The sequence below is a fragment of the Saccoglossus kowalevskii genome, chromosome 8, assembly GCF_978046115.1.
Source record: "Saccoglossus kowalevskii chromosome 8, keSacKowa6.1, whole genome shotgun sequence".
Classification (NCBI taxonomy): Eukaryota; Metazoa; Hemichordata; class Enteropneusta; family Harrimaniidae; genus Saccoglossus; species Saccoglossus kowalevskii.
In genome coordinates this window covers 35,769,101-35,785,206 of record NC_140648.1, presented here as the reverse complement: position 1 = coordinate 35,785,206, position 16,106 = coordinate 35,769,101, and the positions used below count along the sequence as shown (strand labels likewise).

General features: G+C 33.0%; 1 protein-coding gene across 3 annotated transcripts in view; it reads left to right on the top strand.

The window, feature by feature from the left end:
* The first annotated feature begins 4,936 nt into the window (after nucleotides 1-4,936).
* The window catches only part of LOC102804090 (rab11 family-interacting protein 4-like), a 51,326-nt gene continuing 40,156 nt past the window's right edge, over nucleotides 4,937-16,106 (top strand). For all 3 annotated transcript variants that reach the window (XM_085502560.1, XM_085502559.1, XM_085502558.1), the window contains exons 1-2: nucleotides 4,937-5,189; nucleotides 6,609-6,711. In XM_085502560.1, the coding sequence (XP_085358686.1) occupies nucleotides 5,064-5,189; nucleotides 6,609-6,711 (229 nt within the window). In that variant the 5' untranslated portion in view covers nucleotides 4,937-5,063. The remainder of the gene's footprint in view (nucleotides 5,190-6,608; nucleotides 6,712-16,106) is intronic.

Sequence of the window (16,106 nt, the reverse complement as noted above, 5' to 3'; positions counted from 1 at the left end):
GCACAATAACAAACTTACGCCTCATGAGGGCGCGATAACGAAACGGACACAAAAGTGTTTATATGGACACAGTGCTTAGGATGTGCATTTAGTTTACGATAAATCATACTCCAATTTTAATTGTGCCTTGCGACCTTGAATGTCACTGTTGTGATATAATATTCAAAACTGACTGTAAAGAAAACTAATGAAATAAATAATAAAATAAACATCAATACATTGTTTCTGGGCAAATGACATATTCGCCAGCCAAGGATCATTTATTCGGCCGAAGCTTCAACATTAGTGGGCCGGGTTTAGCGAAACTGTGCTATTCGGACGATGGGCAAATGAAAACACGAAGTAATAAGAAAAAGGTTTCAATCTCACCTCAATTTAAAGACTTGTTTCGGCACTGGCACGTTAGTAAAGTGTGGGGCATTATATTTTTTAATTCACAAAGGGTGCATTTCACGAATAGTTTTTTAGACACAGGCAACTGTTTTTTTTACTGGTGGGTTCCAAAGGTTTGTTTTGAATATTCACAGCCACATGCACCAAATATTTAGAGAGTTGTAGCTATTGCTGAAGCTTTACAGACTCGCGGCCCCTACGTGTATCCTCGATACGACCCAGATAATTTATTAAATCACAACTGAATGCTTGCCTTCATTAGATTGACTATTACATAATTCGTAAGTCGTAAATCTACAAATAAATTAAAATGATAAAATTGTAACATTTAAAGATAGAAGTCACACTATGTCACTCCCATGGATGTCATATCATCACTATTTTTATTACCATGAACACCATGATGGTAGTCATGGCAATCATGATATGTGTTTCAATTACACCATGCAGTGTAAGGAGCTGGACAAAAAATACAAGAAGGAGGGTTGGTGTTTTTTTAGGGTCACCGATTTTTGTACAAGCGACAGTGGGAGGGCTACACTAATCAAGGCAGTAAAATAAGCGAGAATCACAACATTTTGTGTGCACACGAAAGCACGTTTACACTGCAAATCAAATAACTATTAACTGTATCTAATTAGCATACAGTTTGGTAAAGTTTACACTTCTAGGTGTAACCTACATGGTATCATTTGTTGAAAATTGTATAGACAAATCGAGTTAGAAAGTGAAGACGAACACCAGGCTACCATCACTATCGAATATGGTCTGTTTGATTTTGCATTCAGCATTTGCCATGCATCGGCCACATAATGACGTGATAGCGTGATATGTCATATGCAAGTTAAATGCATGCACTCTCACCGAAAAAAACGAAGACCTTTTCAGTTGCGCTTTAGTTGAAACTATGTGTGAATGTAAGGTTTGTTTTGTTGGTTTGGACTATAAGTTTTGGAATGGTGTCATCGGAAGAAGACCTGACGCATTGTTGATGGTTCAGAACATCATCTTAAATATGGATTTGTTTATACTGGGTTTTGTTGTATGGTAGGAATGATACCAGTTTGCGTGTTCTTTTCCATAGTTGCATGTGTAAGAATGACAAATTTTATCACACATAATTCAAATAAGTATGTTTATTAATGAGTAAAAAAAGCAGCGCCTAGACTTGCACTTAAAGTCTCATGCTAGCTGGTTATTTTATTTGAATACGAACTGAATGTATAAAGTTAAGAAATAGTGTTGTGTAACAAAGTTGTGTAAAGCGATTGCAAAATGTCTGGATTTGTTTGCAATGTTCCCAACTGAAAGTGTTTCCGCTGCTGAACCCCCTCAGTTAAACGTTAGAAAATTGAAAGCAATCACAAAATATATAAATAGGCGATTATACGAAGTGAATGTATAATTTTAAACAGCGTCCAAAGTTGTGAAAAGTGATTGAAAAGTTGGTAGACCTTATTGCAAATATACCCCAAGTATTTGTCCTACCGAACCCCGCAGTTAAAAGTTTTGAAAATTAATCAGATGTCGGGTAAAAGCAATCCCAAATTTTATAAATACACGGCCATGTGGTAATCAATACATGATAACCCAACTGGGATTTCTTTAGCGGTCAAGTTAGTTTTTGCGATCACGCTAAAAGGACTAAAAGAACAATTTATTATTCCTTTGTGTAAAACAAAAAAGAAGTCCCGACTTTGCCAGTCTACCCACGGTTACTAAAAAAGAGTAACCGTGGTGTACCCAACATAGTACGTGTAATTTTAATAAATACTGATGGTGAGATACTATTATTATGTGTGGGTTGTATTGTATTTGTTAACACAACTTCGAAAAGGTTAAAAAGTTAAAACCACAAGTGTATGATAATCATATTATGTGACTTACAATTTAAATAAGTTTAAATAACAATGCGGTTAATAACATATTGGTTTACATTATGGTAATCATTAAAACCAACATTTAACTGACTGGGGTGAGGTCATCTTATGTCACGCATTTTTTTTGGGGGGGGGGGGTCATATGTTTTTATATACATAACTTTCGGAAAACACGAACTCCCCTGTGATTTCTGTCTAAGTGAAGTGAAAACGATTTACTGTAACAATGTTTTAGATGCACTATGGACGAGAATGTTTACCATGATTGTGATACTGTATGTTGATTGGATTGTATAATTTATCATGAACTGAAAATGTTTTTGCAAACAACATAATACATTAATTTTGTAATATACTGAATGTTAACATACACAGTTTATTATATTCTGTGTATTCTATGGAACACAGGGTAAAACTCATAAAATCAATAATGTAAAATATTTAATATTCACTTCGTTATTTTCGCTGAAGTACTAAGTTAAAGTGTAATCCAATAAAAACTTTATACAAAACAGTCAAAATGTCTTTCAGAGAAAATTAATTCCAGCTAAAATAAAGCATCTTACAGTACATACTGTTACAGTTCGGGTTGGTATATGTGGTGTGGTGTTCTCACTGGACGCAATAAACCGTTGTCACACAATAAGTGCACTACATATAATCTACAGAAATTATGTTTTATTTGCGTTCTGCATCGGTAAACCGATATATACATAATCTATAAGTTGACTTTAGAAATCTACATATTCACGGGTTGATGTACTTAAATCTATAGTGGTTTCCCTATAAGTTGCTTTAAAGATTTAATACTGTATTTGTTATTTGATTACATGGGAGACATACTAATTTAACAAAATAAAACAAAACGATGAGACCTTCTCTAACATTAGGAACTCACATTTTGTTAGGAAATTAAAAGGGGATTTTGTTGGGAATTATGCAAAGGTTTGTATAATCAACCAGCCTATATACCTGTACGCCCTTTTCAAAACGATTGGCAGGTACATGTACAGTAAACAGGTCAGGTCACGTCACAGCTCAGTAAAAATATCATGCAGCGAGTGGACGTTGCCGTCATACGTTACAAGATATCTGTCTGTACGATATTGTCTTGACCTTTGACATAAGCAGCAACTTATTTGTATAAATAGTCTATGTATATAAAGTCTTATGATAAAAAACAAGTTATCACCATTACAACTTGAAACAATAATGCCAAAAACATGTCAACATGATATGGTTAAAATATATAATTGACTCGTTTGTTGTATAAGGTTTTTATTCGATGTCTACATTCGTGGGAAAATATTATGTTTCTTTATTTTAAGTTACTGAAAATTAAATCAAATATGTTTGTATTAGGATTCGCTTCAATAAAAATATACGAGTTTTTCAGTCCACGTTGCCGATCACATTTCACCATAATATGCTTTTACCATGGAAACAGTAATTAGAAGATTAGACGAACTATTTGTTTTACCCATTTGTCCCACAGCGTTAAACCATGCCTGCTTAGTGGCCATTTGAATTGAAAAATGTCAAATTATATACAATTCAGGTTACGTCAAGGTTTTTCGTCGAACTTGACCTCTAAAATAAAATGTTTAATTGTTGAGTACAAAAATGTATCAATTATTGATCCAAACTAATTTTAGTTATGAGTAAGTCAATACACATGCTTTTGTTTCCCTTAAACGCCAATGATTGTGACTCAAACCAACTACAATCCTCTAGGTTAAAGGGCGGTGGTCGTCGCTCCGCGTCCTGTTCGATATGGGACTCATAGCGACGTACACAACGCGTGTAAAATATATTGTTTATTTACATGGAATTCGAACACGCGCTGCGCGACGACCACAAGCTTTTTAAAACACTAATAGAATATTGTAATCGAAAAGATTTTCTTTTTTTCATGTGAACTCATAACAATGCAAATATCGCTGACAAGTTTTCTCATTGTTCTTTCTTTTTGTTCAAGTTTATGTCATCAACATTAATTTGAAACAATGTCACGGTGACTGAAAATCTGCTTCTGAGAAAGACTAAAATAATATAATATGAAGAAAATATCAATTTAACAGCGATTTCTAGGCACCACAATAAACATTCATGTTGTCTCTAACATCTTAAAGTGGTCAACGTACATCTTTTTTTTTTTTTATCTCTGCCCTTTACCGAGCAATTATCGTCGTTATCAACCGTCACATAAAATAATACAAAAGAAACTAGTATTCAATGTTTTTTGGAAAAAAAAGTGGGTATCGAATTACTGGCAGCTGAACCAATTTACCAAAAAGGGTTACTCCATTACTATTGCGACTAATTGTGCACAGGAAATCTGTATTATTGCAAAGCTTTTATTTTTGGAAAACACATTAATAATTTAGCAGTAGACATGTTTGTAACATTGATCAGGCTCTCTAGAAAGTAGTTCTTATTGACAATGACGTCATGGCAAAGACATTCCGCGAAATGATGTTACACATGAATGTATGACATTTTCTTTATTGACATTAATACGAGATTAATTGCCTTTTATACATTTTTGACCAAACGTTCTACGCCATCAAAGATTGTTAGACGTAACTTAAATGAATAACGTTTGGAACTATTTTTTTCGCGGAATCGAAAGTAACTAACAGAGTGGGTTAAACGTCACATGCTAATTTAAATTAAAATGGCGAAAACAGACGACGTTTGAATTCAGACGATATATGTTATGTGTAGTTGTAACTTTAGTTTGCGTAGCCGTCCAAATGACTTCAAAATCAAAAACAGATTTTTCGAGACATGGACATTCAACAAGACCTTGATAAACAATTGAAAGCTGTGTTTGATGCGTTCGATCCGAAGCAGCGAGGATACATAAGCACGGAACACTTCGTCGGTCTGGCTGTTCAATACACAAACAAGCAGGTAGCTATAATGAATTAAGATTGTCTCAGATGAATTTACCGTGCGTTGATGTTTATTGTCGCACGTTCTTGATATGTTGTGTACTCGTATACGATGTATATATGCGATGTGTTTTCTTAGAGCCAACCCGACGACGAGCGTGTTCGTCACCTGTACCGGTGATGGAATGTTTACGTCAAGTCGTTATATTGGTTTCTTGTGTATCACTGCGAATTAATGTGTCACTTGATATCATTTTATTATCTGCTCCGCTAAATACGGAAGCGCAAGAATAAAAAAAACTTGCAATCCGGAACAAATTAATAAAACTGGCGTGGCGGTAAGGGCGTAGACACAATTTGGACCGTTATCTTGCTTGAACCCATGACGTAATGTTTTTATATAGTGCAATAAAAACAACCATACTATTAAGATACTAACATCACGTGTTTCCAACTAGCTGTAGTGTTTATGTATATGTTAAGGCTCAGATTATGTTATGACCCTGAGATCTTATCAGTGAAATGAAAATACCAAATAATCAAGTAGTATAACAGAAATCAATGATTCGGAGATAATGATTTCCATGGTTTTCTCATTTTGTGAATCCAGTGAACTGAAATTGGCAAAAATAAATGAACGGTACTGTGACTATTACACTTGATCAATTTGTTATTGTTTGCTACACACAACAATGTCTTTGAATTCAAGTACATCTTAAAGAAAACAATTGTTATGGATCTCATTGAACATAGCGTATGGATTTTAAGGTCATCTACTATTCAAAAAATATACAGTATCACAACTTTTGGTTCCTTAAGAGTATTAATTTGAACATAAGTTCAAGTACAAATTTTTTTAACAGTTTCTATGTAGCAATTCATGTTAAAAGCATTATTTCCTAAAAATAAATACTGCTGATCAGAATGTTCTATTAATTCCTAACAACCAGTACACAGTACCGTTCACAAATACATGTAGCTTACCAGATTGGGGTCTGGGTGTTTGATTAATTTTTGTTGCAAAAAAAAAAACAAAATAATAAAACCACATTTTAAAAGTCAAGTCAATCTAATGATGTATTTTAATGGTAGCTAACTACTTTTTATAATAAATAGCTTTTTTTTAGACAAATTGATACGTTTTTACTTTTTCACCACCAGACTTTATCACCCAAATTTTTCTGCTCTTTTTTTTATATTCTTTAATATTTCTGAAAATGATCCCTAATCTTGGAGCCAACAGACAAAATTTGAGTAAATTTTTAATTTTTACTCAAACAATTTTGCTATTTTTGTCCAAATCTTCTGAAGGAAAGTACAGACTATAATGGGACTATTCTGTGAATTTGTGATGAAAGTAAGGAACTGGTGGTGAAAAGGTTAAAATCATAATATATTGGAGGCATAACAGTAAATAACAATTATTTTATTCCCACAGCAAATAGATGAACTTCTTCTTCACTTGGATGTAACCAACTCTGGAAAGATCAATTTTACTGATTTTAGTCACGGTGTAAAAACAATTTTACAAGATAGCCAAGGTAAGAATGAACAAGATCTCCATTGGACAACCTGGTTTATAATATAGTAATCAAATTACCCAAAATCAAACAATTATAGCCTAAATTGTAATTATTTAGTATGAAATTAATGTAATGAAAAAATGTAGGACGAATAATGCAGCCCAGACTAAACAGTTTTTTTGGTTTGAAGGAATGTCTACTTTGCCTCTAATGATAATGGATTTTGTTATCAAGGTTGATCAACAGTTTTATGGATGTGGGTGAGATTGAAGTGGATGTACAGAAGCTTTCTTATAAGAATATGTTCCATCATCCCTATATTAGCATAGGGAAAACTACTGAAACTGGCATATCTATGCAATTTGTTCATTATCAGGAAATATAAAAAAAAATGAAATGTTCAGTGGAACAGGTCTTGTTTCACTTTTCTTCATATTTTAACTCCATGATCTGTGTAAAGTAAAATAACATTTAAATTTTAAAAATATGGTCCATGATTTCAATTTTTGTGTTCACACATTGTATATCAATAAGCAATATATTCATTAGAATAGAATAGAATAGAATAGAATAGAATAGAATAGAATAGAATAGAATAGAATAGAATAGAATAGAATAGTGCTTTATTGACACCGTAAAGAAAATATTATATTTCTTTTTTGGTTGTGTACATCAATGAAGTTGAAAAATTGTAATGTAAAAAGAAAACATAGTAATGTATTAAGTAAAAAATATATAATAAAAATAGCAACATTAGACTATACTACTAGTATGTTGATTGTGAAACTAGTCCTTTCACACATACTTTGATAATAAGTTTTGACATTGTTAGTCAGTGTTTGTTTTTTTACATTGAAAAAAGAATTTAGTTAGAGCATATATAATTGTCTTATCTCTTGATTGCATTATATAGTCAAATTTTTAGCTCCGCTGTCGACTTTGTCGAGCAGAGCTTATCATATGAGTGATTGTCCGTTGTCATCGTCGTCGTCCTTCGTTGTTTGGCGTCCGTCGTCCGTGTTAATGTTTTACTTTTTCGACTTCTTCTTGAAAACTACAAGCCTGAATGCTTTGATACTTGGTGTATATGTACCTTGGGTAGACCTCTCTTAGATTTGTTCATTTCATGATGATATCTTCAATTCTCTAATTTTGGTGAATATTTTTGTTATTTTTGGTAAAAAGTGATATTTTCAACTTCTTGTTAAAAACCGCAAATCCAATTGCTTTGATATTACATATATAGATACTACATGTGGACCACTCTTAAATTTGTTCATTTCATGATGATATCTTCAATTCTCTAATTTTGATGAATATTTTTGTCATTTTTGGTAAAAAGTGATATTTTCTTCTTGTTAAAAACCACAATCATTTATGGTGAAAAATGATATTTTTGAATTCTTGTTGAAAACAGCAAGTCCCATTGCATTGATACTATGCATATTGTTCATTCTCTAATGATATCTTCTGTTCTTTAATTGAAATGTGCATTGCCAACAGTGGAGCTATCTCAGCCAAGAGGCTGCTTGTTATCTTTTGTTTTTGTTTCTGAAGTCTTGCTTGATTAATCCTATGGCATTGTACAAAGTGTTCCTATATTCTGTGTATAAATTACAATCTATTAGGTGGTGTATTTCATCTTCTATTTGGTTACAATGTGTGCATAGTCTCTCTTCCATTGGTGTCTCGGGTCTTGTATAGCAACCTGTTTCTATTGCTAATCTATGATTACTTGTTCTCTTATATGATCTTGACTATTTATAAGTGTAATGTATTGTTCCATGTTGAGATTGTCTTTATATGTGTGATAAGTTCGTAACTTTGTATCGTCTCTCATATTATCTTTCTTCCACAATGCACTGTGATACTCCATTAAGTATCAGTTACCGAGCACTTCCATAAAAATGGAATTATTGGTCTTAAGATACTGTAGAGATGTCTGAATAAATAGTTCACTGCTAAGAATTCTTTCATATTTTTCCAAAATTTGTGCAAATTTGTTTATTAAAGTGGTTTTCCTTATCATGTGATTACTTTGAAACACACAGTTCATCTAAGACATCTAAGTTGATGACTTAATAAGTTAAATTAAAATAAAGAAAAAACTTCTGATGAAGTATTTAATGTGTTGTGGTGCCAATGTTATAACCATGGAGGTTACCTCCATGTTATAACTAATGCCATTGTCTATTATTGTGTTGTATTTTAATGTTCTAACGTCATACTCCAAGGTTTATATTTGATGTTTAAATGAGATAATAAAATGATCTTAAAGATTTTGTAGTACTATAGACCAAAGTGTCCATTCACTATTTATTGTGCATCAGGGGTATATGTAATAGATTTTAAACCTGGCACACTAAGAACTATATGTTCAGACACAATTCATTCAAGTACACGTAAGCAGACAGTGACCAAAATCTTGCGTAAAGCTGCTTAAGCTAACAGCTACAAATGAAATTTGCCTGAGGTAATAAGCCTGGTGTGTGCAAGGCTTTGGGTTTATATAATTATACATTTTGTATTGTCTTCTTGTTTGGCACTGTGTACTGTATGATATACTTGGTTACTTGTTGCTAAGTAACTAGTTGGCAAGGACCAGTCATTTGCTGTTGAAGAGAAGTTAAAATTATGGCATTGTTAACTGATGAAATATACATGTACATGCTATAGAATGCTATAGAAGATAGAAGCCTACTCATAAAAATACCAAGAATTTATTCATTTTGCAATAAATTGTACATTATAAGGATAATGACTGAAAAAAGTTGAGAAAAATATGGTTGTATTTTAGTGAATAGTTGCCAATTTGTCAGTATTATATTGCTTTTACCAAATGTTTGAAACCTTTCCATGGCAGGGATATTATATCATATCTTAAATTGTAGGATTTTGACATACACTGAAAAAATCATATATTGGTATTGATGGCATACTTTTTGTACCTTTCTGAATTATTCCAAAAATCTTCTATAGAATTATTTTAAAAATAGTAATTTTTGAAAAATATTAGGACAACAAAAATGCTATTTTATTGTGCCATGGGACATTAGCTCTATGATTGTACATAAACTAATGTCATGTGATTTATGACCAATTTTCTCAAAAATTACGAGTAAGTTCCTACCTAATAAAAAAAAACTACGGCATAGTGTTTCCAGCAGATCACAAGGTAATCCTGATCTGTGCATGATATTCCTTGTCAAACATATACATGTTGGTTTAGAAAAATTGTAAATAAATCAAGCTAGTATATCACATGATATGGTGGGAAGCAAATCAACTTAAGTCAGTACAGACTCATTTTTATAAGCTATAGGAAGTAGAATTCTAAAAACATTAGAACCCAATCATTACGTAGTTGATTTAAAATACTCACATAGAACACCCATGATGCAATGTTGTGTTTCTGAGTCACTGATTGGTTATCTACAGTGGTAGAATATTAGATGCCAGGGGTTGGCTGAGCAACTATGCAAAAATAACTTTTTTATAATTAAGAATTTTGAAATGATGTATTGCGGCAGACGTTGTACATATGAGATTCAATTTGAGAGCATGAGGCTGCTGAGCTGAAAAGGTTTATAAATGATTTATTCTAATCATACTCAATATTCTGTTTCATATGAATGATGATATGTATGAATTACAACATAGATTTATTTGGTGAAGTGTATGTGAAATTAAATTTTGCATATGATGTTGAGTTGTCATGGCAACAAACTCAAATCAGACATAACATTAAATATTATGAATTAAAGAACATACAATTGTAATATTTTAATTAATGTGAATTTTTTTAGTTATTTAATCACTGCATTAACCCCATTTTAGATCTATGGCTTGATATAGTATGTATACTGTACAGTAAATGACTGTATGCAGAATTGATTCAATCAAATCTACCTACATACATATGTAAGCTGAAATGAAGAGTGAAGCCAAAACATGAGTTTACTGAGTACATATAATAGAACATTCATTTTAGTATTTTGTATTGCAAAGACCAACAGTAACAGCAAACTCTATGAACTTAGCTAAGCTTAATTGTTACATTTATTGTACCTATTGTCAAACAGAACTCATAAAGCACACAATAGTTATTATTTGAACAGTTGCCAAGTACTTCTTACAAGGAAACTTGATACTATGCCATAGATGTTTGAAGGATTCAGCAGTCTTTATAGTTGGCACATGATATAGTATCACACATGTTTTGTTATACTAGTAAACTCTTGAACATTTTTTCAGGAATTTAATGTTTTACCACCTGTAAAGAATTTTGTGGAAGTCACCAGACTCCATTTCATGTCTCTGTTACCGTACTCCAGTGAAATGTTTGCTGCTACAATATTTTCTGATTATCCTAATAATTATCTTGCAAAATGAAAGCATATATAAGAACACATATAATTAATGTTATAGCTGAAACATGTGTTGAATGCATTGATTGCTGTGTGTCAGTTCAAATATCTGATTTATTTATCATGGTTTACATATAGTGGTAGTATTGTTGTACTCTAAAAGATAGCTTTATATTGTGTCGAGTAAAGACATTTTTTTTTTCACAATGGTGATGAGTTTTGAGTTATAGCACCAACAGTCAGTTTCTGTGTGAGTCGAGGGATTTCTAGCTTGCGTAATTTGTTTGCTGATTTCCCTGGTTCCTGATGTTCTTACAAGTTATTTACACGCCAAAATCAACACCCTTACGTAGACGAAATTGGAATGTTTCACACTTGAGCGTGTAAGTTCCTATGGTAAAAGCGGAACTTTAAAACTTGTTCAAAAAGTTGGCACGAGGTTGATGCACAATACGTGATACTCACAATTCTTAAACTTTTATGTTATATTTGAACAAGTATAATTCATATTTTAAGTTGATGTTAAAAAATCCTAGATTATGCTCACATCTATTGGCAGGTGTATACATTGTATACACATGAATACTGCTATAAGTATCATAACCACATTTATACAGTTTTTAGCAAAAAAATTGTGAAAATACTCATTTTTGATCAAAAATTAATCAAGAATAGTTGTTTGCAAATACTTATACATAATGCATGAATCCATATGTAGAGTTGTTTTTTTCCTGACTCTGCAAGATGGTAATTAAATTTATTTTACCATTTCAAATCATTCACTTACCAGCCTCCCAGGTAGTAAAGGTAGTAAGCAACATTCTGTGTTTATTCTTACTTGACTTCTATGATTACCTGTACATGTATATCCAAAAGATTCACTGGAATAACAGCCTGAAAGATTTATGTGTGCTTTTAATCATTATATATTGCAAGCAAAGATAGATCAGGATAGGGTGGAAATTTGATTCTATTAGGCCAAGGAAAAATATATTCAATCAACAGCGAAGCTTATCATATGAGTGATTGTTCGTTTGCGCCGTCCAAGTCAACTTTTCACTTTTTCGACTTCTTCTTGAAAATTACAAGTCTAATTGCTTTGATACTTGGTATATATGTACCTTGGGTATCCCTGTCTCAGATTTATTCATTTTATGATACATTTAATTCTCTAATTTTGATGAATATTTTTGTCATTTTTGGTAAAAAGTTATATTTTTGACTTCTTGTTGAAAATCGAAAATTAGATTGCTTTGATATTTTATATATATGTACTACAGGTAGACCTCTCTCAGATTTGTTCATTTTGTGATGATATTTGAAATGTGCATTGCTAACAGTACGCTATCTCAGCCAAGAGGCTGCTTGTTTGTAATTCTCTTTATTTTGTGTAGAAATTAAAAATATACATGTACATCACAGGTTTTTATTATCGGTAAGTGTTTTTGTTAGAATATCCCCCAAAAAATCAGTGTCCGTAAAAAATTAAAAACATAATTTTGATAACAATTTAAACAAAAAAAATAATTTCTAATCCATTTTAGAAAACATTTTTGCTAGGAAAGAATTGACCAGCTTTGTTATTAGTCCAAGAAAAGTGTTCCGCTTGAAATGTGTCTGAATCCCTTTTTTAATATGCAAAAATGTAGGAATGTACCAAGAAAATTGTTTTTCTGGAGTAAATTGTAGTGAATTTCACTTATGAATGGGTCAAAAAGTGCATGGAGATTTTATGAAAATGTGTGAATGTTAACATAATGATGTCGTTTGGTCACAGTCGCGCAATAAATAATGGACTATTTTGGCCGTAGTTACAAAATGTGTCACTGAAGTACTCACACACGTGCATGATTCCAAGAGTTTGTGCTGTGAAGAAACGCCATTGAAAAATAAAGTATTGTGTAATTTGTAGTGAGTATTAGCTCCCTTCGAAATTCCTATTGCCATCGGGAGTATGTCTACTACACTTATGCTAACCTAGGGGGTTGCAGGATTTAGTTATTCTGACCCAGGGGGATGCAAGATGCAGTTATGCTGACTTAGGGGATGCAGGATGCAGTTATGCTGACCTAGGGGATGCAGGATGCAGTTATGCTGACTTAGGGGATGCAGGATGCAGTTATGCTGACTTAGGGGATGCAAGATGCAGTTATGCTGACTTAGGGGATGCAGGATGCAGTTATGCTGACCTAGGGGATGCAGGATGCAGTTATGCTGACTTAGGGGATGCAGGATGCAGTTATGCTGACTTAGGGGATGCAGGATGCAGTTATGCTGACTTAGGGGATGCAGGATGCAGTTATGCTGACTTAGGGGATGCAAGATGCAGTTATGCTGACCTAGGGGGTGCAGGATGCAGTTATGCTGACCTAGGGGATGCAGGATGCAGTTATGCTGACTTAGGGGATGCAGGATGCAGTTATGCTGACTTAGGGGATGCAGGATGCAGTTATGCTAACCTAGGGGATGCAGGATGCAGTTATGCTGACTTAGGGGATGCAGGATGCAGTTATGCTGACTTAGGGGATGCAGGATGCAGTTATGCTAACCTAGGGAGTGCAGAATTCAGTTATGCTGACCTAGGGGTTGCAGGATTCAGTTATGCTGACTTAAGGGGTTGCATGATGCAGTTATGCTGACTTAGGGGATGCAGGATGCAGTTATGCTGACCTAGGGGGTGCAGAATTCAGTTATGCTGACCTAGGGGGTGCAAGACTCAGTTATGCTGACCTAGGGGTTGCAGGATTCAGTTATGCTGACCTAGGGGGTGCAAGATTCAGTTATGCTGACCTAGGGGGTGCAGAATTCAGTTATGCTGACCTAGAGGGTGCAGGATTCAGTTATGCTGACTTAAGGGGTTGCATGATGCAGTTATGCTGACCTAAGGGGTTGCAGGATTCAGTTATGCTGACCTAGGGGGTGCAAGACTCAGTTATGCTGACCTAGGGGGTGCAAGATTCAGTTATGCTGACCTAGGGGGTGCAGAATTCAGTTATGCTGACCTAGAGGGTGCAGGATTCAGTTATGCTGACTTAAGGGGTTGCATGATGCAGTTATGCTGACCTAAGGGGTTGCAGCATTCAGTTATGCTGAGCTAGGCGATACATGATGCTGCAACATTGTTATAAATTGTTGAGATTTTACCTCATGTAAATGCCTAATTTACTACATATCACATCTGAAAGACCACCATTTCGACATTGAACTATAAAAAAACAAAATTCAAGTTGAAAATCAAATCATTCAGTTTTTTGTGGCAGACTTTCTGTCAGTTCATGCCTTTTATGTATTATGCTTGATTTCACTGTTAATAGGATTGTATTGAGACTGTCTGGTAATTTGACTGCTTTATACATTCTGATCTAAGTTACTATGCCCTCATTAGTTAGGTGTATGATGTATACTTTGGTCACTTGGGATTCTCAAGCATTTAATTATAATAACTCCCACTAGGTTTCAATTACATTGTATTTTGTGAGTAATTGATACATTGTTAACCTTATGTGAATGCATATATAATTACTGGCACCAATTCTAATAAGTTCCAGAATATTGGAAGTAAATAATTATATGGAGAGAAAAAAATTGTACTGCATTATTTTAATGGTAATTTTGGCTAAGCACTATAAAAATTGAAAATGCGAAAAAAATGATTGTTTCCATGGAAACAAAAATATTCTCTAGTGGCCATACTGAATTCAAAAATACATGTATTAATTATTAAACCCGTATGTTATTTCAAAGATTTCAAGAGTAAAAGGTTATTTTCATCTGATCAAACTAGGTTTTATGAATACTAGACTATAAAGCTACAGAAAAAACTACTCGGACTGATAAATATAATATATGAAAAAATGGTGGTAGAATTCATAGTCTATTCATAGAAGTTAAAGTAATGTTATATCCTATTTTCAAGTCATAGTTATAAATATTAATATTTCTATACGTCATAGTAGTTGTAAACATCTAATTTACTAAGCTCGATATTAAACCAGTTATAATAATATTAGATTCAGAAAAAAAAATATTCTTGTCAATTTTATTTTATAATAACAATGCTAAAAATTGAAAAATAAATGATTTTGAAAAACAAAATGACATGAAACTGTTTCTGTTTATTTCTAGTCCTTTTCGCAACATTACAAATTCATCAGTACGTGCCATTTCCTATAGACTGTCTCCAGAGCATCTATCTTTGCTATAATTGCTACTTATATTGATTGCTAAACTACTAGACTCCCATGACGTCAATATGTCACATACATCTATGCTTTTGATTTCCTCTGCGTAGTTTTGTCAAATTAGAATAATATATATAAGAAGATATTTAATTAAACGTTGAAGATTGTCTTGGTTGAAAACAATGCATTGAATTTACATGTTCTGTGATATTTGAGATTTGAGCCGATTTGAAGATTATATATCATGTTCATCATACTTACATTTAATGGGTTTGTGCTATTAGGATACCGTAAAAATAAAATTGAGGTCACCAGAACATTTTTCAGGATGCAAGAGTTCAAAATGTCATGCAAAATGGTCACAACTGACATTTTTTACACTGGTTTCAATGGTGGATTATTCCGTCATAGCTCAAAATTTTGCTTGTTGATATGAAATGATATATTATTATTCATATTTAGTATTACAATGTTTTCTGAAAACACTTAAAATACTTGACATATAATTTTGTAGGTTTCCAAGGTGATAATAGTTTTCCAATATATACAATGGGAGGTTTTCTCCCATAATGCATTGTGTATATGTGCAGTAAACATGCTCATTAGTGTAGAATTTGAATTGGACTTGAGCTGCCTTAAGAGCGTGTCTATCAATAAAACTTATTTACTTTTAATGCAAGTCCTTCCGATTACGGATGGAGTGGGATGACAATAGTGGTGGTGAGGCGGACTGACTGAGGTTGATTTCTAAATTTTCAGAATGATTACAGATGACTGTCACTTACCAAGTCAATCAATACAACTGACAGTGTAAAAATAATGCCTATTTATTTATACATACATTTTTCATTATTTAAAGAATTAA